This window comes from Olea europaea, chromosome 11, assembly GCF_002742605.1.
Source record: "Olea europaea var. sylvestris chromosome 11, O_europaea_v1, whole genome shotgun sequence".
NCBI lineage: Eukaryota > Viridiplantae > Streptophyta > Magnoliopsida > Lamiales > Oleaceae > Olea > Olea europaea.
Window position 1 is genome coordinate 3,677,038 of NC_036247.1, and position 25,223 is coordinate 3,702,260.

At 34.5% G+C, this 25,223-nt stretch overlaps 2 protein-coding genes across 2 annotated transcripts; one reads left to right on the plus strand and one right to left on the minus strand.

Moving 5' to 3' along the window:
- The first annotated feature begins 12,787 nt into the window (after positions 1 to 12,787).
- LOC111403023 (vacuolar-sorting receptor 1-like) lies at positions 12,788 to 18,797 on the plus strand. The gene is made up of 12 exons (XM_023031368.1): positions 12,788 to 13,429; positions 14,329 to 15,021; positions 15,792 to 15,880; positions 15,957 to 16,026; positions 16,121 to 16,204; positions 16,409 to 16,485; positions 16,563 to 16,644; positions 17,061 to 17,143; positions 17,331 to 17,397; positions 17,490 to 17,618; positions 17,923 to 18,029; positions 18,421 to 18,797. Exons 1-12 carry the CDS (start codon positions 13,135 to 13,137, stop codon positions 18,517 to 18,519), a joined length of 1,875 nt encoding a protein of 624 aa, XP_022887136.1. The 5' UTR covers positions 12,788 to 13,134; the 3' UTR covers positions 18,520 to 18,797.
- Positions 18,798 to 21,753: 2,956 nt separating this feature from the next.
- Positions 21,754 to 24,354, minus strand: LOC111404338 (probable serine/threonine-protein kinase PBL18). The gene is made up of 4 exons (XM_023033158.1): positions 24,073 to 24,354; positions 22,761 to 23,474; positions 22,072 to 22,329; positions 21,754 to 21,927 (listed from the first exon to the last, which is right to left on the minus strand). The coding sequence occupies exons 2-4, from the start codon at positions 23,427 to 23,429 to the stop codon at positions 21,754 to 21,756; spliced, it is 1,101 nt and encodes a 366-aa protein (XP_022888926.1). The 5' UTR covers positions 23,430 to 23,474; positions 24,073 to 24,354.
- Between the last annotated feature and the right edge of the window lie 869 nt (positions 24,355 to 25,223).

Here is a 25,223-nt window from a genome sequence, read left to right on the forward strand (position 1 = left end):
TGACTAAGTACATACTCGGATCAAGAGGAGTTCTTGCAGAACTTTCCTCAAATACATCAAACTTCTTAAGTACTTTTTCTATGTAGTGAGATTGTGAAAGTACAATTCCATCCTGTATTCTAGAGACTTTAATCCCTAGGATTACATCCGCCACACCCATATCTTTCATATCGAAATGCTTTGTTAGCATCTTTTTAGTGTTAAGCAACATTTCGTGACTATTGCCCATTATTAACATATCGTCCACATATAAACATACGATTACATAGACATTCGGTGTATATTTAATATATACACATTTGTCATATTCATTGATCTTGAATCCATTTGATAACATTGTTTCGTCAAACTTTTGGTGCCATTATTTAGGAGCATGTTTTAATCCATACAAGGACTTAACAAGTTTAAACACTTTGTGTTTTTGGTTAGGAGAAATGATCCCTTCAGGTTGCTCCATGTAATTCTCCTCTTCTAACTCATCGTGTAGGAATGCTGTTTTTACATCCATTTGATGAATCTCAAGATTATGTACTGCCGCAATTACAATTAACAACCTTATCGACGTTATTCTAGTCACGGGTGAGTAGGTATCAAAGAAGATAAGTCCTTCTTTTTATCTATATCCTTTAGCAACCAATCTAGCCTTATCTTTATCAATGGATCCGTCAAGTTTCAATTTCTTTTTGAATATCTATTTGCATTCTAAAGGCTTGTTACCGGAGGTAAATCAACCAACTCCTATGTATGATTTTGAATTATAGAATCTATCTAATTATTGATAGCTTCTTTCCAATGCGGTGCTTTTGGTGTGGATATTGTTTCACCGAAAGTCTTTGGATCATCCTCTACCATGTAGGTTAGAAAATCTGGGCCAAACGTCTTGGAAGTCCTAACCCTTTTACTACGTCTTGGTTCTTCCTCATTTGAAGTCCTATTGGTAGTTTCATATGTTCTCTTGTTAGAACTCGTATTTTCCTTATCTTTGTAAGAAAAAATATTTTCAAAAAATGTCGCATTCCTTGATTCAATTATGATCCCTTCGTGTACGTCTTGTATTTCAGATTTGTGTACAAGAAATCGATATGCACTACTATTATTGGCGTATCCAATAAATATACAATATATCATTTTAAGAACGATTTTCATTTGTTTAAGTTTAGATACATCAACTTTAGCCAAACATCTCCACACTTTCAAGTATTGGTAGGATGGAGGATGACATTTCCATAGTTCATATGGTTTCTCTTCCATTTTCTTAAGAGGTATTTTATTAAGAAGACTATTTGCCGTTAAAATAGCCCCCACATGTTCTGTGGTAAACCCGAACTTATTAACATGACATTCATCATTTCTTTAAGTGTTCGATTTTTACGTTCTGCAACACCATTTGATTGAGGAGAGTAAGGCGTCATTGTTTGATGAACAATTCCATATTCAGAACAAAAATCTTCAAACGGTACCCCATATTCACCTCCTCTATCACTACGAATATTTTTTATTCGTTTTTCAAGTTGTGTTTCAACTTCAGCCTTATAGGTTTTGAATGCATCTAAGGCTTCATCTTTACTTCTAAAAAAAAAAGATATAGCAAAACTTTATACAATTATCAATAAATGTCACAAAGTATTTTTTACCACCTCGAGTTTGTATAAATTTTAGATCACAAATATCGCTATGGATCAATTCAAGAGGGGTTGTGTTCCTTTGTATTGAATGGAACGGTGTTTTAGCCAATTTTGCTTCAACACATATTTCATATTTATGATTAGGATTAATTTTATGTGTTGAAATTAAACTTTGATTCATTAGTTTGCGCAACGATTTATAATTCACATGTCCTAATCGACTATACCACAAATATAAAGGCTCAAGCAAGTAAACAGAATTTATAGTTTTATTCATAACGACTTACTTCGATACATTGTAAGAACGTTCAACTTGAACATTCCATCACACATGTATCATTTCCCTACATACATCTCATTTTTAGACAACACAAATTTATCAGATACAAATACAAGTTTAAAACCATTCTTGCTAAGTAGAGATCCGGACAATAAATTCTTTTGTATATCCGGCACATGTAGGACATTGTTGAGGACGAGTTCTTTCCCGGATGTCATCTTCAAAGTGACTTTGCCTTGTCCTTTAACTTTGGAACTTGTAGAATTTTTCATGTATAGTTGTTCTCCATTCAATTCTTGATATTTGGAGTACATCGCCTTATCCGCACACACATGGAGGGTAGCGCCGGTGTCAATCCACCATTCTCTAGTATTTCCAATCATGTTGCACTCGGACACTACTGCAGATAAACTCATTTCTTGCAGTCGAGTGTTATTTGCAACCATGTGGGCTTGAGCATTCTTCTTTGGCTTTCGACGTTCACTTGACAGTTGTAACAATTCCATTTGAACTTCTCAGCATTCTTGGAATTGTTTCTTTGCGGTACATTATTAGAAGCCTTTCGTTTCTTGTTTGTTGCCTCTGGTTCCATTTCAATAAAATTTGCACCATCTTGATCAACTGGCCTTCTTTCGATTTTTCGATTGTCCTCTTCAATCCTCAAACGCACAATCAATTCTTCCAAGTTCATTTCCTTACGTTTGTGCTTGTGGTAATTTTTGAAATCTCTCCATATAAGAGAGAGTTCCTCAATAATAGCAGTCACTTGGAATGATTTACTCAATTCCATTTTTTCGGCATGGATGTCGTGCAACAAAACTTGAATCTCTTGCACTTTGCTAATTACGATTTTGAAATCCACCATTTTGTAGTCCAAAAATTTGTCGACAATGAACTTCTTTGTTCCGACATCCTCGATCTTGTACTTTGTCTTCAAAGAATCCCATAGTTCCTTGGATGATTCCTTTGAACTATATACATCGAATTAATAAAAATTAAGTTTAGTAAGTTAATAAAATATTGAAAAATTTAGAAAATGCTACATTTGAATCTTTCAATGTTATAAATTAAATATAAATTCTTAATTGCTATCTATTAACAATATTTTTTTCAATGAATAAAAATTAAAAACAGCCAATTAAAATAGTTTGCGATACTAGTTGATGTTGGAGCTAAAAATCAATTTCTTATCATTTTAGGATAACTTTGCAACTTAAAAAAAATTGTTAAGAATGCATGCGTAGTTTGTGTTCTTCTTCTTCTTTTTATTTTTATATTTTTTTACTTTTTTTTTCCGATGTATTGCGAGCAAGAAAGCTTTATAAAAGAGAAGAATCTAGAAATATAACTAATAAATATATATATTTTTTGTAAAACTAATAAAAATGAAAAAAAAAATGAAATGATGTAGTTAGTTTCAATTATGGATAATTGGTCTATTTCACTATTGTTTTTTTAATGGCAAATTTGTAAATATATTAGCAAAATTTAACATATCTAGTAAATTGTAGTATGTAAAGTGTATACATAAAAAATAAACGTAAATATACTCTACACAGATGGTGTATTTTGTAAATTTCCCTTTATAAAAAAAAAAATACAATTAAAACTTGTTTGTAGAAAAATGTTATTTACAATTAATTTTACTTTTAGTAAGTTTAACTAAAAATATTGTTATAAATTTTGTACTATCAAACTTGTTGTAGTTAGTATTCACCTTAATCCTGTCAACTTTGATCCTAAACTGTGTATAAAGCATTTTTTAAAATTATTTTTCTTCAATATTATTTCAATCACATATTATATGATATCAACAATTTTTTTCAACCACATATTCTTTTTTAAAAATAAATAAATCATTTTTGTAGAACCCCAAATAATTTTAAACACCTTAGTGGCACTAAAACATGAATATTGGATGGCTAAAGTATACTTCAGATCTTTAGTCTCATTTGAGACCCATTTATGACATAGAAAACATTCTATTTGGACAATGATATTTAAAGAAAAGTTGTAGCTCTTTGAGTTAGCTTTCCAACGCACTTTAAATTACCTCAATCGGATATCGGGAGAAGAAGTTATGATAAAAATACTAAAAGTTGTACAGTATCAACCGAAATACGCGGAATATGAAAAGTCAAATTCCTACACGATTTTCTAGCACCTTCTTAAACCTATAAATCCCACATAAATGGCACCCGTATTAATGAGTATTAGGCCCTTCAATTGCCCTTAAATTGTGAGATTTTCACCTATAAATAGGTCCTAATTCATACACATTTTTCACACCAAGACAAAAGTTTCTAAGCATAAAAGAGAGAGTTTTCAAGTCTAGAAAAAAGAGAAAGGAAAGGAAGGAAAATTAGGCCCTGTTCTCTTTATCGTTTTCGGGCCGTTTTTTGTTTTCGATTTTTCAAAACGGTGAAAACGTGTTCTCTTTCCCGTTTTCGAAAACGAATTTTCGAAAACAAAAAAAAAATTGTAAAGAAAACACAAAATGACTTTTTTGTCGTTTTGGGCGTTTTCAGTGTAAAACTTGAAAAAATTTAAAACGCGGGAAACATACCTTTTTTTTTTTTTTTTTTTGGGGGGGGGGGGGGGGGTTTTTCAAAATTTCAAAAAAAAAAATTAAAATTTAATTTTTTTTTAATTTTTTTTTTAGGTGGTGATTCTCAAAATTTCAAAAAAAAAATTCATTTTTTTTTGTTTTGAGAAACTAACAAAAAGAACGCATTTTCAACAATTTCAAAACAAACACTCAAAACACAAAATTCAAAATGAATTTAAAACTCAAAACTGAAACACAAAGAGAACACCCCCTTAGTTTTTCCTAGAAGTTTTGGTGCTATCAAGAAGTCTTTTCCAAGCATCAACTCTCAACGGAGTGTTTTTTTAAAATATCAAAGGAGTGCATTTTTCAACAAGGTTCAAAGTATCAATCGAGGTAGGTAGAGGTGAAAAGGGTTAATTCGTGTTAAGTTATAAGTTTCTAACAAATGAAAATTTATGTTAATGTTTGTATGTCTAATGGTACCTCCGATACGGCATACACCTCCATATCTAATGGTACCTCTGGGTACGGCATGTACTTCCGATTGAGGCGTCTGTTAAGTCATGACTATACGTATTTGAGATTCTACCGAAAATCCTACTATGAAAAGGTTTCTAAAGTTACAGTTTTGAAATGTATAGCTTGATCACGAATGTACAAATGATATCTATTGAGTTTTTTTAACTCACGGGTTTAACCCCTTCTCTATAGATTGATATGATTCTACCTTGGACCTGGATGATGAAAAAGATGAAGAGTGGTGCAACGAGCCCATGGAAAACCCGGTGAACAAGTTATTTAGATTTATTTTTGTGAAACCAGTATCGGCTTTGCAAGCTGAGAAGATATTGAGAAAAGAAATATGTCAAGGATATTTAGTAAACATCTCAGGAGGGAAATAAGAGACGATAAAGGTTGAAAACGTACCAATAGTACGGGAATTCGTAGATATGTTTCCAGAAGATCTATCTGGTATTCCACCAGATAGGCAAGTGGAATTCACCATATACCTAATTCTCGGAGCGACACCAGTGTCAAAAGCCCCATACCGAATGGTCCCAAAGGAACTACAAGAGTTAAAGAAGCAGTAGCAAGAACTCCTAGATATGGGCTTTATACGACCAAGTGTATCTCCATGGGGTGCGCCGGTGTTGTTCATGAAGAAAAATGATGGAAGCATAAGGATGTACATCGATTATAGGGAGTTAAATCGATTAACTATTAAGAATAAGTACCCACTCCCGAGAATTGAGGATCTGTTAGATCAACTGAAAGGAGCTAAGGTATTTTCCAATATCGACTTATGATCGGGATACCATCAATTGAAAGTAAAGTCAAAGAATATACCCAAGACAGCTTTCAGAACTCGTTATGGGCACTACGAGTTTACAGTGATGCCGTTTGGGCTAACCAATGCACCTGCAGTGTTCATGGACTTGATGCATCGTGTATTTCATCAGTACTTGGATAAATTTGTCATAATCTTCGTTGATGAAATTTTGATATATTCTAAGAGTAAGGATCAATATGAAGAGCACCTAAGAATAGCATTAGAGGTATTACGCAAGGAGAAGCTGTATGCCAAATTCAAGAAGTGTGAATTCTGGCTTGAACGAGTTGGATTTCTTGGACATATAGTCACTGCCCAAGGGATTGAGGTAGATCCGGTGAAAGTGGAAGCAGTAACCAATTGGAAAGCACCAACTAATGCTGGCGAGGTACGGAGCTTTCTAGGATTAGTAGGATATTATCGGAGATTCATAAAAGGATTCTCCAAAATAACTGGACCAATGATACAGCTTACAAGGAAGGGAGTAAAATTCCAATAGACGGATAAATGTGAACAAAGTTTTCAAGAACTTAAACAGAGGTTGATATCAGCACCCGTGTTAACAATACCTGAGGATTGGGATGTGTGCATCCAAGCAAGGATTGGGATGTGTGCTGATGCAGAATGGAAAAGTGATAGCCTATGCATCAAGACAATTGAAGAAAATGAGCAGAATTACCCGACGCATGATTTAGAACTTGCGACGGTAGTACACGCTTTGAAAATATGACGACACTACTTGTATGGAGGGAAGTGCGATATCTTCACAGATCACAAGAGTCTCAAATATTTATTCGCACAGAAGGAATTGAATATACGACAAAGACGATGGTTGGAATTGGTGAATGATTACAATTGCACTATCTATTACCATCCAGATAAGGCTAATGTTGTGGCCGACGCCTTAAATAGAAAATCAATGGGACAGTTGGCGTCACTATCCACTTTTCAAACGGAGTTAGTCAAGGACTTGAAAAAGTTGCAGATCGAAGTGGTTACCATACCAGGACAAGTCACTGCTCGTCTAGCAGTTTTGATAATTCGACCTACTCTTAGAGATCAAATTATAGAGACACAAGGTAATGACCCATTCTTGTTGAAGATCAAGAATGAAATTGGTACTGATAAGAGAAAGGATTTTGGAATAGCTTCAGATCAGGCACTGATGTTTAAGTCAAGAATTTGTGTGCCTAAGGATGAAGCCTTGAGAAATGAGATATTGAAAGAGGCCCATTCCACCCTGTACACCGCACATCCCGGTGGTACGAAAATGTATCGAGACCTCCGAGCTACATTTTGGTGGAGAAATATGAAAAGAAGTATAAGGTTGTACATGGAAAAGTGCATGGTATGTCAACAGGTTAAGGCAGAACACCAAAGACCAGTTGGATTGTTAAATCCACTGGACATACCCGAATGGAAATGAGAAAATATCACAATGGACTTTGTGGTTGGATTCTCGAAGTTAGCAAGAGGAAACAACGTTGTATGGGTAATAGTGGATCGATTAACAAAGTCAGCTCATTTTCTTCCAGTGAAAATGACATTCGATTTAGACCAATTGGCACACTTGTGCATTAAGGAGGTTGTGAGATTACACGGCGTACCCGTGTCTATTGTGTCTGACAGAGACCCAAGGTTCACGTCCAAATTTTGGAAGAGTCTACAAGGAGCTATGGGAACGAAACTGAACTTTATTATAATATATTACCCTCAGTCTGATGGTCAATCTGAAGGGACCATTCAAATTTTGGAAGACATGCTGAGAGCATGTGTTTTGGATCTAGGGGGTAGTTGGGAGTCATACATACCCCTAGTAGAATTCGCATATAATAACAGTTTCCAAGCAACTATCGGGATGGCACCGTACGAAGCTCTCTATGGTAGAAGATGTAGGTCTCCAGTTCATTGGGATGAAGTCGGGGAGAAGAGAGTTTTAGGATCAGAAATAGTTAAAAGGACAGTTGAGGCAATCGATAAGATCCGTGCAAGGATAAAGGTAGCACATGATCGACAGAAAAGCTATGCGGATACAAGGAGGAAGGATTTAGAATTCAAAGTTGGAGAAAAAGTGTTTTTGAAAGTGGCACCGATGAAAGGTATACTTAGGTTTGACAAGAAAGGAAAGCTACGACCCCGCTATATCGGACCATTCGAGATACTTGATAGGGTCGGAAATGTAGCCTATCGGTTAGCTCTCCTACCTAGGTTATCTGCAGTGCACAACGTATTCCATTTACGACATAGAAAACATTCGATTTGGAAAATGATATCTAAAGAAAAGTTGTAGCTCTTTGAGTTAACTTTTCAACGCACTTTGAATTACCTCAATCGGATATCGGGATAAAAAGTTATGATAGAAATACTAAAAGCTGTACAGTATCAACCGAAGTACGCAGAATATGAAAAGTCAAATTCCTACACGATTTTCTAGCACCTTCTTAAACATATAACTCCCACATAAATGACACCCGTATTAATGAGTATTAGGCCCTTCACTTGCCCTTAAGTTGTGAGATTTTCACCTATAAATAGGCTCCAATGTATACACATTTTTCACACCAAGGCAAAAACTTCTAAGCATAAAAGAGAGAGTTTTCAAGTCTAGAAAAAAGAGAAAGGAGAGGGAGGAAAATTAGTTTTTCTTAAAAGTTTTGGTGCTATCAAGAAGTGTTTTCCAAGCATCAATTCTCAACGGAGTGTTTTTTTGAAATATCAAAGGAGTGCATTTTTCAACAAAGTTCAAAGCATCAATCAAGGTAGGTAGAAGTGCAAAGTGTTAATTCGTGTTAAGTTATAAGTTTCTAGCAAATGAAGATTTATGTTAATGCTTGTATGTCTAATAGTACCTCCGGTACGGCATACATCTCCATGTCTAATAGTACCTCTGGGTACGGCATATACTTCCGGTCGCGGCATCGTGTTAAGTCATGAGTCTACGTGTTTGAAATTCTACCGAAAATCCTACTATGAAAAGGTTTCTAAAGTTACAGCTTTGAAATGTATAACTTGATCACGAATGCACAAATGATATATATTGAGTTTTTTTAACTCACGAGTTTAACCCCTTCCCTACAGATTGATATGATTCTACCTTGTGCCTAGATGGTGGAAAAGATGGAGAGTGGTGCAACGAGCCCATGGAAAACCCGGTGAACAAATGATTTAGATTTATTTTTGTGAACGTTTTCAATGTTATTTTTTTAAAGTATTTGAATAACGCTGAACGTGAGAACAAGTTGTGTTTTCTTCAAATAAATTACGTTCCGTTTATTTTTTATTCAGTATTTAATTTAAAGTATTCGAAAAATTGTTGTTAAAATTCTCATTGTAAAAATTAAGCTTCCGCTAAAACATATTTTCCTATGACTAAACCACCGGTAAGTTAAGTAAAGTAAGTAGCGTTCCGGTCCACAAGGGATCGGGACATTATAATTTTTTACTCGTAAACATCTGTATCAAACAAGTTTTAAATCTCACCTTGACTCTTACTCCTTTAGGATTGAGTAGAGATAGTAGAAATAGAAATTTCGAATTAATTGGTTCGAATATAATTTACTCGAAACGTCAAATCGAATAAAAAATAATCATATCTTAATATAGTACAGCGGGCCAAACACTTACCAAATATCCATGGAGAGAAAAGCTCAACCTCATAATAATAAGGTTTTTCTTCCTTGAATAGTTAATGCGCATATTCGACAAAATATAAACTAATATTTATGTCTTAACATGATTTTTTTTTTTAAACAAGAATCCCTTTTTTTTTTCTTTAGAAACATTTAATACGTGGATAAAAATATGACAATTTAATGAATTTATCAATTGATTTACCCTATTGGATAATGAAAGAAAATTAAATGCAATTGATAATAAAAACTCCATCCAGGCACAATTCAAATATTCAATCCAAAAGGCTTGTCCAGCTTCTGAGATCACTCAATAAATCATACATACGTCAGTATTTTTAAAGATAAAAAATTAATTAAAAATGAAAATAAAGAAATTAATTGTGTTGACAGTGTAAAAAAAAAAGTCATTGAAACATGTTTAAAAATAAAAGAAATTACTTAAAATAACCTTATTTATTTAGCTCATTTTCGTCTAGCATTAAAACAGAACTTTTCTTATTAAATTAATTTATAACCACAGATTTATACAATAAAATATATTATAATAAATTAAAATTTTTTCGTACTTTTTAATTATATAATATTTAAAAAACACTATTCTAAAACTCATTTTCCCAAAAAAAAAAAAAAAATTAAAATAGTTGTCACACGGGCTTAAGCTTGGCCACATCTTCATCACAAATAAAGCTCAAATTGATCAAAATCTGCACCAAAGCCACGAAATGAGAAAGGCCCAGAAACAGACATGCTTCACGTTTTTCACGCCGACCTTCACGACAATAACGACGGGACCGATATAAATAGTCTCAATAATAATCAAAGTTTGATGAAACGTGGCATTCATGCGAATATCATAGGCACAATTTAAGAAAGAATAATGCTATTTGTAGTCGCTCACTGCGACAGTCGTCCTACGTGACATACAGGTGGTTATTTGATGCATTAATGAATAAAAAAAAACTACCACATTAATGCATCAAATAATCACCTGCCATGTGTATGTCACGTAGGGCGATTGTCGCAGTGAGCGACTGCAAATAGCGTTACTTTTTAAGAAAGGCCCATATATTGACGACCTAATTAAGACACTTAATCCCCGAAAATTAACATTTAAATTTTAATCTAAATTAATTAATTTTAATTACATGTTTATGAGATACACAAATTTTAAACAATATATTTATTCAACTTCCATCGAACTCTATTAAAAATCTGATTTTAATACGCATCATATAAAAATTTTAGCTTCCGTTTGGTAACAATTTTTCACCTCAAGAAATCAATTTTTGGATCATTATTTTACTATTTTAGCCGTCATTTTTAACTTTTTTCACTCATAGGTAGGATCTATTTTTCCGACCAAAAAATCAATTCTCATAATCACTGTTAAATAAGCCCTTAATCTTGTTCGAACATCGTTGAGGCTCAATTTGATCGAACGAAATAATAACCGTTCGTTCCAAACACAAAAGAACAAAATCTCTCAAAGAAGTGATAAGACCGACGAGGTGATACTTTCAATATGCCCTAGAGGAATTTTCATACTTGGTCCTCAATATATATTTTCTTAATTACAAGATCGATCCTTCACTTTTAAAAAGGAGAAAGTTGATTCTCAAAATTTCAAACATTGAATTTGTGGGTCTTATATGTTTAAGCCTCTATTTGTCTTCCTTTATAAAGAGTTTTCGAAAGACAGAATGTGATTAAAAAGTTGGAAAAATGTTTTAAATTTGAGTGCAAAATATTTTATTATAATTTGTATGAATGTATAATTGAAAATGAGTTTTGAAAAAGAAAGACAAATAGGAATAACTTTAAAAAATTAAGCCCCCGTTTGAACCCTATTTTTTGGGATAATGTATTTTAAAATAGTGATTTTTTGAAAAATATATAATTAGAAAATAAGAAAAAGTTTTGAGTATACGTGTAAAATTATTTTATAAAAGAGTGTGTGTTTGGAAATGAATTTTGAAAATAATGAAGCTGAAACAAGAGCTAAATATAATTTTCAACTTGTACTGATTCTAAAATGAAGCATGCTTGCTTGAATGTTAATCAAATTGTGCACTATATATAATGAGATATTGGGACCAACTTTCTCTTTCTGAAAATTGACAAGCAATTTGATAATAGATCCAAAGTTTGGGCATATAGTGAAATTATACTTTTCTTGTTTTGTTTTTCGTAAACAAGGAAAATTCCTCGGTTTATTTGTTTGGATTTTTGTTGGTTAAGACTTGATCTTACGGCGGTTTAGATAAATCTTTAATTAACTAATTACTAATAATTAATATCAATATATACTTTATTCACAATTTATGTAGAAAAGTTGAGTCATCGAGGTTGAACGTAGTTGCCACGTCTTCATATTTTTCAATTCAACGTTTCTACTGTCCTTTTGTTTATCAAAATCCTCGTCTTTTTTTTACCTCATCAACCCTATAAAGAATTCTGCTCAATTATTAGAGAATTTCCGATAAAAATTGATCATAATTTTTGTTATCTGGGTTCTGGGAGATTCGACGAGGTGATACTTTCAATATGCCCTAGAGGAATTTTCATACTTGGTCCTCAATATATATTTTCTTAATTACAAGATCGATCCTTCACTTTTAAAAAGGAGAAAGTTGATTCTCAAAATTTCAAACATTGAATTTGTGGGTCTTATATGTTTAAGCCTCTATTTGTCTTCCTTTATAAAGAGTTTTCGAAAGACAGAATGTGATTAAAAAGTTGGAAAAATGTTTTAAATTTGAGTGCAAAATATTTTATTATAATTTGTATGAATGTATAATTGAAAATGAGTTTTGAAAAAGAAAGACAAATAGGAATAACTTTAAAAAATTAAGCCCCCGTTTGAACCCTATTTTTTGGGATAATGTATTTTAAAATAGTGATTTTTTGAAAAATATATAATTAGAAAATAAGAAAAAGTTTTGAGTATACGTGTAAAATTATTTTATAAAAGAGTGTGTGATTGAAAATGAATTTTGAAAATAATGAAGCTGAAACAAGAGCTAAATATAATTTTCAACTTGTACTGATTCTAAAATGAAGCATGCTTGCTTGAATGTTAATCAAATTGTGCACTATATATAATGAGATATTGGGACCAACTTTCTCTTTCTGAAAATTGACAAGCAATTTGATAATAGATCCAAAGTTTAGGCATACAGTGAAATTATACTTTTCTTGTTTTGTTTTGTTTTTCTTAAACAAGGAAAATTCCTCGGTTTATTTGTTTGGATTTTTGTTGGTTAAGACTTGATCTTACGGCGGTTTAGATAAATCTTTAATTAACTAATTACTAATAATTAATATCAATATATACTTTATTCACAATTTATGTAGAAAAGTTGAGTCATCGAGGTTGAACGTAGTTGCCACGTCTTCATATTTTTCAATTCAACGTTTCTACTGTCCTTTTGTTTATCAAAATCCTCGTCTTTTTTTTACCTCATCAACTCTATAAAGAATTCTGCTCAATTATTAGAGAATTTCCGATAAAAATTGATCATAATTTTTGTTATCTGGGTTCTGGGAGATTTTCGACCTGGATATTGTATTTCGGTGAGATTTGTGTTGTATTGATGTAAAATTAGAGTTTGGCAAGTTCTTGTGAAAGAAGGGATTTGTATTTTGAATTCTGACCTGACTCGGGTGATTTTCTTTAGATCTCTATTGATTGAAGGAAAGTGAGAGAGTGAAGCAAGATGAGGGAAAAGCTTGGATTATCGGTGTGCTTATGGTTTCTTCTATATGGATCTTGTTTCGGAAGATTCGTTGTTGAGAAGAACAGCTTGAAGGTGACGTCACCTGGCTCACTGAAAAATGTGTATGAATGTGCAATTGGGAATTTTGGGGTTCCACAGTATGGAGGGACCTTGGTTGGTACAGTTCTCTACCCAAAAGCCAATCAGAAGGCGTGCAAGAGTTTCGAAGATGTGGATATTTCCTTCAAGACTAAGCCTGGAGGCATGCCCATATTTGTTCTTGCTGATCGAGGGGGTAAAGTTTTTCGATTTCATGCCCTTCAATTGGAAATATTCATTTTAATTTTCATGTTTGTAGAATAGGAAATTGATAGTGCCTATTTGGCAGTATGATTCCAAGTTAACTTGATTGTTGATTGCATATTCACGTGTTTTAACTTCGTTGGGAAGACAAGAAAAAAATGTTCTTGTACTTGTCTAATTATTTGAGTTTTTGCTGTTTTTATGTATCTTCACCAATTATCATCACTTTGATCATATTTGAACATGAAGACAGTAATTTGGATTTGATATAGCTATTAAACTTGTCTACCTGTTTGGGCTCCATTTTAATGTGATTTTGGGAGAAAATGTATTTTGAAATAGTGATTTTTTTTTGGAGAATGCATGGTTAAAAGATAATGAAAGTTTTAGGTTTAGACGTAATATTATTTCATGAAAGAATGTGTGGTTGAAAATGGGTTTTGGAAAAATGTATTTTGGAAAAAATAGAGCCCAAACTGGGGCATCTTGAAGAGGAAACACCAATTTTGGTTTATTACGGAATTGTCAAAGGGTAAAACCACAGCTTAATTGTTGACCCTTTTATCTGGTACTCGAAAGACTAGAAAGAAAAATTTGAAGTTGATTGTCCTTTATTTTTCTATAGCTTAATCTTGTTAATTACTTCAGATAAATCAATTTTATTCTTCTCTTGTATCGCTTGATGTCTTGATCAATATTGTTATTGACATTACCAAAATGTGCGCCTTTCATTCGGTATCATCCGAATCACACACATTAATACATGTACAACTGTAAACAATCTCTTCATATGTGGTTCTTTGCTTAGGTGTGAATTTTATAGCTGCTGAAGCAAATTACTATTTTCCTCTACAAGTTGAACAGTGTCAACTTAACTTGCTGATTTGGCAGATTGCTACTTCACTTTGAAGGCATGGAATGCTCAGAAAGCTGGAGCAGCAGCTATTCTTGTTACTGATGACAGGGTTGAGCCTCTTATTACCATGGATAACCCTGAGGAAGAGAATGCACGAGCAGAGTATCTGCAAAACATAAATATCCCATCAGCACTTATTAGCAAGGCTCTTGGGGATGACATCAAGAAAGAGTTGTCTAAAGGAGAAATGGTCAATATAAATCTTGACTGGAGAGAGGCTCTTCCACATCCGGATGAGCGGGTCGAGTACGAGTTCTGGACAAATAGTAATGACGAGTGTGGTCCCAAGTGCAAAAGCCAGATAGATTTCGTCAAAAATTTCAAAGGAGCTGCCCAGATACTTGAGAAGAAAGGGTATACCCAGTTCACTCCGCATTATATTACTTGGTATTGTCCTGATGCTTTTATTTTGAGCAAACAGTGCAAGTCACAGTGTATAAACCATGGGAGATATTGTGCGCCGGATCCTGAGCAGGATTTCAGCAAGGGATATGATGGGAAGGATGTTGTTGTTCAAAATCTACGCCAAGCTTGCTTTTTTAAGATAGCCAATGAAAGTGGAAAACCATGGCTTTGGTGGGATTATGTGACAGATTTTGCAATACGCTGTCCAATGAAAGAGAAGAAGTACAGTAAAGATTGTGCAGATCAAGTAATTAGTTCACTTGGTATGTTACAGTTCCATTTTATCAATGTTTTAATCAACAAAAAAAATTAAAGCATGCAATATAATGTGTGCTTGCACGAATATTCATTTTGATTTTGTAGATGATGTTGATGTGACCAAAATCCTGCACACTATAAGGGATACCAACATTAATTGTGCTGCTTCGTTTTATTATCACGGAGTGTTTGTCATTTGTCATAGTTTCAATTTAATTAATTTAACATTTTTTTTTAAGAATGACGAATCACACCTGTTTTTCTTATATTGTTAGTTAACATTAGGCTTAGGGATTTAACAATTATTGATGCTTAGAGTAAGCTAGCTGGTTGTTTACTGTTGCAGTGAGTCTTTTCCTATTCTTTTTGCTTGTAGTTCTTGAAATTATGTTGATTGATGTGTATTTATCACCCTCAAATTTTAATTTGATCCAAATGCCTGCTGTATCTCATAATGAGTTGCATCAATATGAAACTGATGACGTTGTTTATCCTTGGATTTTGATGGTATTTCATATGTTATTACTGCATTTTAATTTTAATTTTGTCCAAATTTTAGTTATGTAACCGATCAATGATCTAAATCTTTATGTTACCGAAGGCTCTCTATAGATGGAACCAAGAAATAGTGCTCCTATATGTCCATGCATCCTTTGACTCTTGGACTAGGATTTTCTACTCTCTAAGAGTTACTTTTTCACCGTCTTGACTAATCAACATCTAGGGCTGCTTGCTCATGAACTAATTGGTGTTCATCGAAATGTTTCTTATGCAGGAGTTGATGTTAACAAGATAGACAAATGCATAGGAGACACTGAGGCAGATACTGACAACCCTATTCTAAAAGCTGAACAGGAATCACAGGTTTTATCTTATATGACCCGTTTATAGTTAACAGTGGCTGTGAAAGTTGTTAACTGACAATGCAATTTATTTTCAGATAGGGAAGGGTTCTCGTGGAGATGTGACTATCTTGCCCACCCTTGTTATAAACAACAGGCAGTACAGAGGTAGAAAACTTGTAGAACCTTAACAGCAGTTGGAATTTAATTATCACAATTTATAGGGAAAAAAATGTTCCATAAAATTAATCCTACTGCTCAGGTAAGCTGGACAAAGGAGCAGTTCTCAAGGCCATATGTTCAGGTTTTGAAGAGACAACAGAGCCATCCATTTGTTTGACTGAAGGTCATTGGTTCTACTATTCATCTCTAATTTATACTTCTTTATTCTTATAAAGTTGTAAACAAAGATATAAACCATTGAGCTATTCTACCCAATGTGGTATTGTGAGACTCAATCCATGCAGCTTTGGAAATAACTACCTTTACATACCTCTGCGTGGTTGATACAACCTCTGCACTCAAGTGGCTGTTGACGATCTTTTTGCAGATATTGAAACCAATGAGTGTAAGGAAAATAATGGGGGATGCTGGAAGGATAAGGCTTCTAACATTTCAGCGTGCAGGGTACTCTCCGCTTCTAATTGTTATTTTCGCATTTTAGCTGCTAGTTCGTTTCTGATGTGCTTCAAAGTTCATTACAGGATACCTTCCGTGGGAGAGTGTGTGAATGCCCAATTGTGCAGGGGGTGAAATTTGTCGGTGATGGTTATACTCATTGTGAAGGTGAACGTCGCTTCAGCACTTCTCGAAAATAGTTTTCCTATTTTCCCCCTTAATTTGGGAGGGTAGGGGTAGTCCCATACCCTACCATTCCAGTGTAGCAACTCTTTTCCCTTATTCATTCGGTTATGACGGCGCAATGAATTCCTGGAAATGGTTTTCTTCTTTTATCTGGTTATGCTTCTACAGTTGTTACCAGAAGTCAATATATCAGGATTAAGTGTTAACATAGGCTCTGAGGAGATTTTTCTTTCCTTTGATTAATAGACATATCAGACTTTCTATAGGCTGTTTCCACTAATGTGATTAGTAATTTCTTAGACACAGAACATTTAACACACACCTGGTCATCGACTTTCTGTCCCACATGGTCTGTCTCTTATATCATAGTTTCTTTTTTTTTTTCCTGTCTGTGACAGCGTCTGGAGTATTAAGATGTGAAATCAATAACGGAGGCTGTTGGAAAGGAATACAGGATGGAAGGACATATTCTGCCTGCATTGTGAGTTGGATGCTCCTTTTTGTACAATTGTTTCCATCTCTCACATTTTACTAATCGTCAAAGTTTCTTTTTCCATTGTTTTTCCTAGATTGTCATACTTATTTTCTCTCTTTTTGGTCCTTGTTTGACCGCATGCGAATTTCTGATGTCTTCTATGCTGAAAATCGGTTCAATCTTTATTTTTCAGGATGACCACACTAAAGGTTGCAAGTGCCCTCCAGGATTCAATGGTGATGGAATCAAAAATTGTGAAGGTACATGTCTTTATTATCTGAAGGTCATATGAACATAATAGATTCGTCTGCTGTTGAATATTTTATGGGTGATTGATGGGCATCTTTTTTAGATATTGATGAGTGCAAGGAAAAACTGGCATGCCAATGTCCAGAGTGCAAATGCAAGAATACCTGGGGCAGTTATGAATGCAGTTGCAGTGGCAACTTATTGTACATGCATGAACATGACACTTGTATAAGTAAGTATGAACATTTTTCCTATTGAATGTGCAGTGAGTACTGTGTGCCTTACCTGGAACACACTGCTCATTGAAGTTGTCTGGTGGAAAGGTAGATTTTATCCAACTTGTCTAGCATCTTGTGCAGTAAAGTATTAATTATTTGTCCAGACACGAGTAGTTGGCTAGCCACTGCATCTATGACTGGAATGAAGTTCATATTGAATCCTAAGATTGCTGATTACTCAGCAAATTTGTAGATAATGTTGTTACGTGCTAAAATAATTTCTACAGTGCTAGATTTATCATCTCCTGATCTCTGCAGGTAAGGATGCTAATACGAAATCCAGTTGGGGCTTTGTTTGGGCAATCATTCTTGGCCTGGCTGTTGTAGGAGTTGCGGGATATGCTATGTACAAGTACAGAATCAGGGTATGTTAATTTATTTTTAATTTAGATTCCTCTTTCGCAACATTCATATTTCAAACAACTTAGGCTGAATTGATAGGCACGTAGAATAAGGATAATTTGGATCGACAGCATAATGAAGAGGGACCTAAATGGTTTGTAAAATTCATCCAATTGAATATGATCATTAATTGTTAGGGTATGGATAAGGACCCTAAGTGAGCTTGTTAGACAATGTGTTGTATATTCAACGAGGTGGTAATGCAAGAAAGTGTTGTGAAAATTTCTAAAAATATTGGCAAGAAGGGCTAAGGGCATATAAAAAATGTTAATATAGTGGCATGTTCAAGTCCATCCATTTGTTATGTTATCCCCCCTTTTCTGGAATTTTCCCATAATAAAGATTCATATGCAGAGATACATGGACTCGGAGATTCGGGCTATCATGGCACAGTATATGCCATTGGATAATCAAGGAGATGTACCTCAACATATTCCTCATGGCAATGTCTGATAATAGGGAATGATAAGTGTGTTTGTTAAGAATGGCATCCGGAGGAAGAAAAGTTATACACACCACGCTGCCAGCATTTATTTGGTTAAGTGGGATGTTTTCTGACCCAATGCATGGTACATTTTCGTATTTAGATTTCGTTCACATGGTAATCTAGGTTATAATCTATGTATATGTAAACTGTGACAGATATTTATAGACTCCTTGTGTTTTGGGAAATTTTCCATGGATGTGATATGCATTATGATCTATTAAATCGTCTATATTTTTTCCCCTTAGATTTTTGTTGGGAAGTGTAGTTTTTTGTCATTGATCAAGCATTTGACATGCCATAAGGTTCACGTGACCCATATTTGGCTAATATCGTTAATAGTATTGGTCCCCTTGGTTTTGTATGTAGGTTACTATGCTGCCTTTTAGATACAGTAACTTGAAATATTCGGTTACTATGTCAGTTTCCTTGAGATAATATTTTTGTTTTTCACCAAATATGCACAAGCGATTCCAAATATACTTCTAAGTACTTTAATAAACTTATGCAAGATTCTTCTATTTGTGCAGTATGACATAATACAGACTTTGAATTTGAGATACAAAAATGGAAGTGGGAAACTAGCACGAGTGATCTGGCTTAGTTTAACCCGTCATTTAGGCATTTAGCCTTATTCCCTTGGCTCAATGGCGATAACAAACAGGACGACTTAGATTTACTCTCTCCTGAGATTCTATGCATTTATTTGTATCTTCCAGATGATGAATTGAGAGGAAAAATAGAGTGAGACGAAGATGCTACAGCATGTACCGACTCTGCCTCTTTTAGTTCAAAATTTGTAGTCAATCTTTAGACCTTGTTTTCAACGATGGCATGTTGGGTTTGATTGTCTTCAGAGATGGGCTAAAAGACCCACAATCAAGGCTTAGATAGATCTTGGAAGGAGATGATCAAACTCCCTGCAATTGGGTTGTAGTAAAATGTGATCCTAACAAGTCTAGTCAAGCATCCGAGCTAGTTGTAACTTGTGATTGACTTTTCTTTGTTTGACACCTCGGACGAAGCCTAATAAGATTACAGTTCCTCAGAGTGCCATCACCATCGAAGAGCAACTTCACAGGGGCTCTAAATCCATTTCTTGATGAAATTGAGAGCTTGAAAAATATTTGACTTCGAGTGAAAATAATCTATCTGGGACCATGCACGATGAATTTTTCTTACAATGTAGGTCTTTAAGGTCGATTTCGCTTGACAAGAACAAGCTCACTGGCTCACCTCTTGGTGTTAGCTGAGCTGCTGCTCATCATTGAAAAGAATTAACATGTCATCCAATCGGCTTTTAGGTCAGTTACCCTCTGGATTATGGTCATTGAGTTTACTTTGATTACTTGATTTATTGGATAACTCATCCGAGGGTGAAATTCCAAAAAGGATTGAGAGTGCGTATAATTTTGAAGCAATTAGTTTGCAAAAGAACAAGTTTATAGGCTGGCTGCCTGAATATATTGGAAATTGTTTGCTGTTGAAGGCTATTGATTTGGCGATAATTATTTCAATGGGGGCCTTCCTATATCAATGTGAAAACTTGGATTGTGCTGATATCTTGATGTCAGTGGCAATTCATTGATGGGGGAATTTCCAGTCTGGATTGGAGATACAACAAGCCTGGAGTTCTTGGATCTTTCTGACGGTAACTTGGCGAGATACAAAACTCCATAGGAAATCTTCAACGTAAACTTGTCAAGAAATCAGTTTGTAGAAAGCTTACTAGAGTCTCTTATAAATTGCGTAAACCTTAAGGTCCTTGATCTTGGCCAAAATTTGTTCACTGGTTCAGTCACCGTGGCAATTGCAAACCTATCCAACCTTGATGTAATCGATTTGTTCTTCAGTCACTTCACCGAAAGTTTACTGAAAGAACTTATAGATCTTTCCGCCCTTGTCACCTTCAATGTTTCCTACAATCGAACATCTCCCAGTTGAACTTCCAGGCTATGGCTTCTTCGACTACATCGCCTTCCTCGTCCGTCATTGGTTATCCGCTCCTATGTGGCTCTGTTGTCAAGCAATCATGCCCTTCAGAATGTTGTCAAGCAATCCGCTCCAGGGTAACTTCCGTTCACTAGGCAATTCCAACAGTAAAGCTTGGTTTGATTTGTGCGTCTCATCAAACCATCCAAACATGGATGGGGTGATCAGAATGTTAGAACTAATCCAATGTACTTCAGAAAGCCAAGACGAACTCGAATGATCTTACATCAAAAAGATCGATATAAGCAATAAAAGATGGGCAAATAGGAATACAGTTTGTTGGTTAGATATGCGAAGAAAAACATCAGTCAAGGATTTTCTTCAACCTTGTGTTATTTTACTTAGTCTCTTCTATAAAACTTTTGGTTCTTTTTGGTGTCGAAGTATATCTTTTAATGCATTTATGGTACAGGAACATTCCTCTACTAATATGTTTTATTGAGATCACGTTATCTTATGATCGAGTCTCCATAGACAACTTACATATAATATACTCATTTCCATCTGTTTTTGCACATTCTTTCTTTTTATGTTTGTTAATGTTCGTTCTGAGCCAAAGTGATTGGAAAGAGAACATAAAGAGGCCATCTTTATAGCACATGATCCTAAAAATATTCATTTCACTCTTCCAACAATGTTCCGTCTCTTCTTTCGTAACATTAAAATATCAGCAACATGTGCTGTGAAAAGTAAAGGAACTACGTACATATTGAGGTTTTTATCATGTGCATTGATAAGAGAAATCATTGTCAAATGTAGCGTTGAAATGCTTCCAAAGCAAGCATGAAATAAAAGCTAATGAATTCAAAGAGAAAGAGCCTTTGTGGGTTCTGTGCAAGTTTTGAAATTGTTGGGATCAAGAATATTATCTTCATCCCTTTCTGGTCTATTTCGTAGAGACAGAATGATATAAAGCAACAACTTTGATCTAAGCAGCTAGTGGGATGGACCATATTCCACCAAAAACTTTCATTTTTGGGGCAAATCATTTTACAGATTGAAGTGAAATGCTCATTGCCTACTCCATTCCCATAGGAGAGGGGAATAAAGGGGTTGGTGGTGGGCATCAACCATCAGTTGGACAAGGATGTAAACTCAGGAACGGCCTTTTCTCAAATTTCAGCCTTGTCGACCGATGGGAAAACACTCAATAGTATGTTTAGTAAACTGAACTGAATAGAACTGGAACATAATTAAGAAAGAAAAAGAATCTATACAAGCATTAGAAGCAAAAGGCTCGTTTGCCACACGAGAATTACACTTACAAATGAAGTGTTGGATATATCAGTCTCTGGTATGTGGCTAATGCCACCATATCCAGAAAGCTTGGCACTAAAATCCTTATCGATCTGTATATTGGCAGTTGAAAATTCATGGAACATTGCCTGTCAAGCATCAAAAGAACTCAGTTATAAGACAAACTAAATCCAAAATTTGGTGGTTGCAGCAAGAAAACAAGTAATTTTCTCGTGCAGAAGGCACAAACTCAATCATTTTTCTTTTAATGATTAAGAGGAGTTTTTAAGTACTTGGAAAGGTCCTTCTTCATGCAGGAATGTAAGACCTTGAGCAGCACATAAAGCAACTTTCATTCTGCCATTCCAGTCAATAGGTGGCCCATTTGATCTTCCATACAAAAGCCTGTCTAAACTTCCATGATATAGCCTCTCATACACCAACATTCTGCGGTCTGATCCCTCACGTGCATGAAAGCCTATTAATTTACAGAGGGAGGGATGTTGCAAGGATGCTAGAGTATTCACCTCGTTGACAAATTCCTTTAGACCCTGCAAAGGAAAAATAGATTGAGAAAATAGTCGTAAAAAATATATGAGATTTCAAGAATCTGATAAAGAGAAGGTAGAACTATATATTAATAAATGAAAAACTAATTAAACGGGATCTATATTGGATTTCAATAAGATCTCTACTATTAGTTCTGCAGCAAACTTTCTAACCATGTTTGCTTTGGCTTCAACACTTCGAAGCATTTGTGGACGGTAGATGGATATGAAACTTAAAACAGACTCAAAACTTATCAACTTCACTACAGCAAGGACGCTGCCCATTCAGCACAACAGGATCCAATTTGTAATAATATAACTAAACACAGCACACATCCCTCTTCATCAAAAAGATATCGCGTGAGGAAACCACTAATTACTAGATAAAGAAGAAAAATGACAAAAAATCAAACACCCACAGATAAAAAATTTACCTGAGTGGAAGGGTGAAGGCGGGTAACAGTGGCTTCAAGCTTGTTTGAACCAACAGCATCATCCCCAAATGAAGCTCGATATATCATTGAAGAGATCCCTTCAGAAACACATCGCTCGGAAGAGAAGTTGTGGCAAGCAGATGCAATTTCTTCATACGAAAAATTAAGGACTCCTCTTGTAGGTAACGTCGGAGGCAGAGGAAGTGGTCCAGACGCATTAAGAGGGCCACTAGCGTTCATCATTTTAAAGCTACATGCAGTCTTCAAAGTAGCAGTATTCTGTGGTGATGGAAGAGGAAGAGGTTGAAGGTATGACGAAAAAGAATCACATTCAGTGGACGAGAGTGCATCTTGTTCTGATGGAAGAGGAAGAGGTTGAGGGCGTAACGAAAAAGAATCACATTCAGTGGATGAGAGTGCATCTTGTTCTACAGCATGAAGACTTGATGGGGCAGATAATGCTCGTATCCTACTACTACTTACCCGATTTTTTGAATGAACAGTTTTGACCCTTGTTCTAAAACTTGGGGGTGCAGATTGCAGAGAATGTGTACGGGTTTGAGGTTCAGGCAACATAGTCGGTGAATGTTGCCAAGGGTTATCGTGTCTAATATGCATAAACTCTTCAGATTTCTTCTTCTTACTCTTCAACACCATAAAACATCCCATATTGCCTACAACAGTGTTTAGATTCTAACCAGGTAGAATGATGTCCTGTCAAATAGCTATGCATATGATTACACGAAACAGAAATGAAAAAACGAGCTAAGCTTATTAGTTATTATTAACTTAAACATATCATTTCCAAGCTTGCTCAAGAAATTGAAAAATATATAACTGAAGGTGAGGTGCGTCCCAACATATTATTAGCCATTACACCCCAAATACCACCACTGCAAATTCTAAAATCTACTACCCGATTCAGAAATTCAATTTCTAGATTTAAGTTCAGATTAAATTTTGATCATTAACAATGATATAAGAGTTGATTACACAATCTGAAAAATCTTACGATACTAACCAAATCCAGATCCAATAATATCAAAATGTCCCTTAGAAGATTCATGGTTAATTACCAAATAAATGGACCATTGAAATTGACGGAATTTCCCAGATGGGGGTGCATCTCATTTTCTAATAGAAAATTAAACTACAACGAAACAAAGAAAAGACAAAGACGTATGCACCGTACTTTCCCTAAATTGAATGAATTTTTTCTTTCGTTAAACTGAATTTCCCAAAATTTCATTATTATATCAGAATTCAACTCAACCCACAAAAACGTAAACAAAGAAAATGATACAAAACCAACCTGTGGCAATGATCCCTGCAAAATTGATAATCTTGAACTAACTTGAAATAAAGCTTGGATTTAGACTATTACACATGAACTCAAATGGTGAAAAATCAAATCTTGTGATTGAGGCTTAAATTGGGTGAAACAAGAAAACCCTAAAGAAAGTCAAATTAATACAAAATGAGGAGAGGAAAGGTAAAAGCAGCGTTGGAACATGATTTGAATAGTAGAAGTACTAAAATATGGAGAAAGAAAGAGGATGAGAAGGCCACAGGAGATGAGTAGTAAGTAGTCAAACCCAACAATGCCCTCATTGTAATTCTCCAATTAAAAAACAAATAAATAAATAAATCCTTGTTGTCATCGTCATTCTACACGCCATCAGTTGCCTTTCTCATTGTCTTCTGACATTTTTGACCTTAGATTTTTGCCCATGCAAACAGGTTTCTTCCTCTTTTTCTTGCCTGATGGCCACGGCCCATGACTGATTTACAGCACCCAATGTAGTGATGGATTTTTAACAGAAAAAATTTTCACTCTCACTTTCAAAAATTACATTGAATCGAATGGTTCTATTTATAAAATTTAAGAAAATTAATGGATTGCTCAGATTCTTGAAATATATGGACTGATCTCTACTTATATGAGCTTATTAATTGTTGATAATATTTTACATCATTATATAACACTTGATAAAATTTATATTCAAATTTAACTCTGGAAAGTTGCGTCCTAGTTTTTACTTAGGTCCACATTCATTTGATATTGAAATCTTTCTTTGAAATTTCACTCTTTCTCGTTCCCTCTACCTTTGATTTTGAAAATTTATTTCACTCTAATTTTAAGATAGATGCGTGTGTGTATGTATACACACACAATTTTTGGTCATTCTTTACATTGCATACCAAATATTATCAATGTGCACTGTGCAACCCTGAATGTAAAGCTATCTATGAGTGGGCAATTCAAATAAGGTGAACAAATATAAAAACATATTCATACCATAGTTTTTAATAACTGGAATACTTTTTAAGTGTATAAAAAGGTTATAACTTTTACACATTATCATATTTATGTCTCAAATTTTTTTAATCGTATTCTTCTCGAATTAACATAAAATTGTTCCTGATTATGATTTTTCTTCATTTTTTTATAGTGTAAAAAAA

Coding starts and splice junctions, on each gene's coding strand:
- LOC111403023 (XM_023031368.1), top strand. CDS start 13,135: ATGAGGGAAAAGCTTGGATTATCGGTGTGCTTATGGTTTCTTCTATAT. Junction 15,881..15,956: donor AAGCTGAACAGGAATCACAG/GTTTTATCTTAT, acceptor ATTTATTTTCAG/ATAGGGAAGGGTTCTCGTGG. Junction 18,030..18,420: donor TGTACAAGTACAGAATCAGG/GTATGTTAATTT, acceptor ATTCATATGCAG/AGATACATGGACTCGGAGAT.
- LOC111404338 (XM_023033158.1), bottom strand. CDS start 23,429: ATGGGATGTTTTATGGTGTTGAAGAGTAAGAAGAAGAAATCTGAAGAG. Junction 22,330..22,760: donor GCCTTCACCCTTCCACTCAG/GTAAATTTTTTA, acceptor TTTCCTTTGCAG/GGTCTAAAGGAATTTGTCAA. Junction 21,928..22,071: donor ATGAAGAAGGACCTTTCCAA/GTACTTAAAAAC, acceptor GATGCTTGACAG/GCAATGTTCCATGAATTTTC.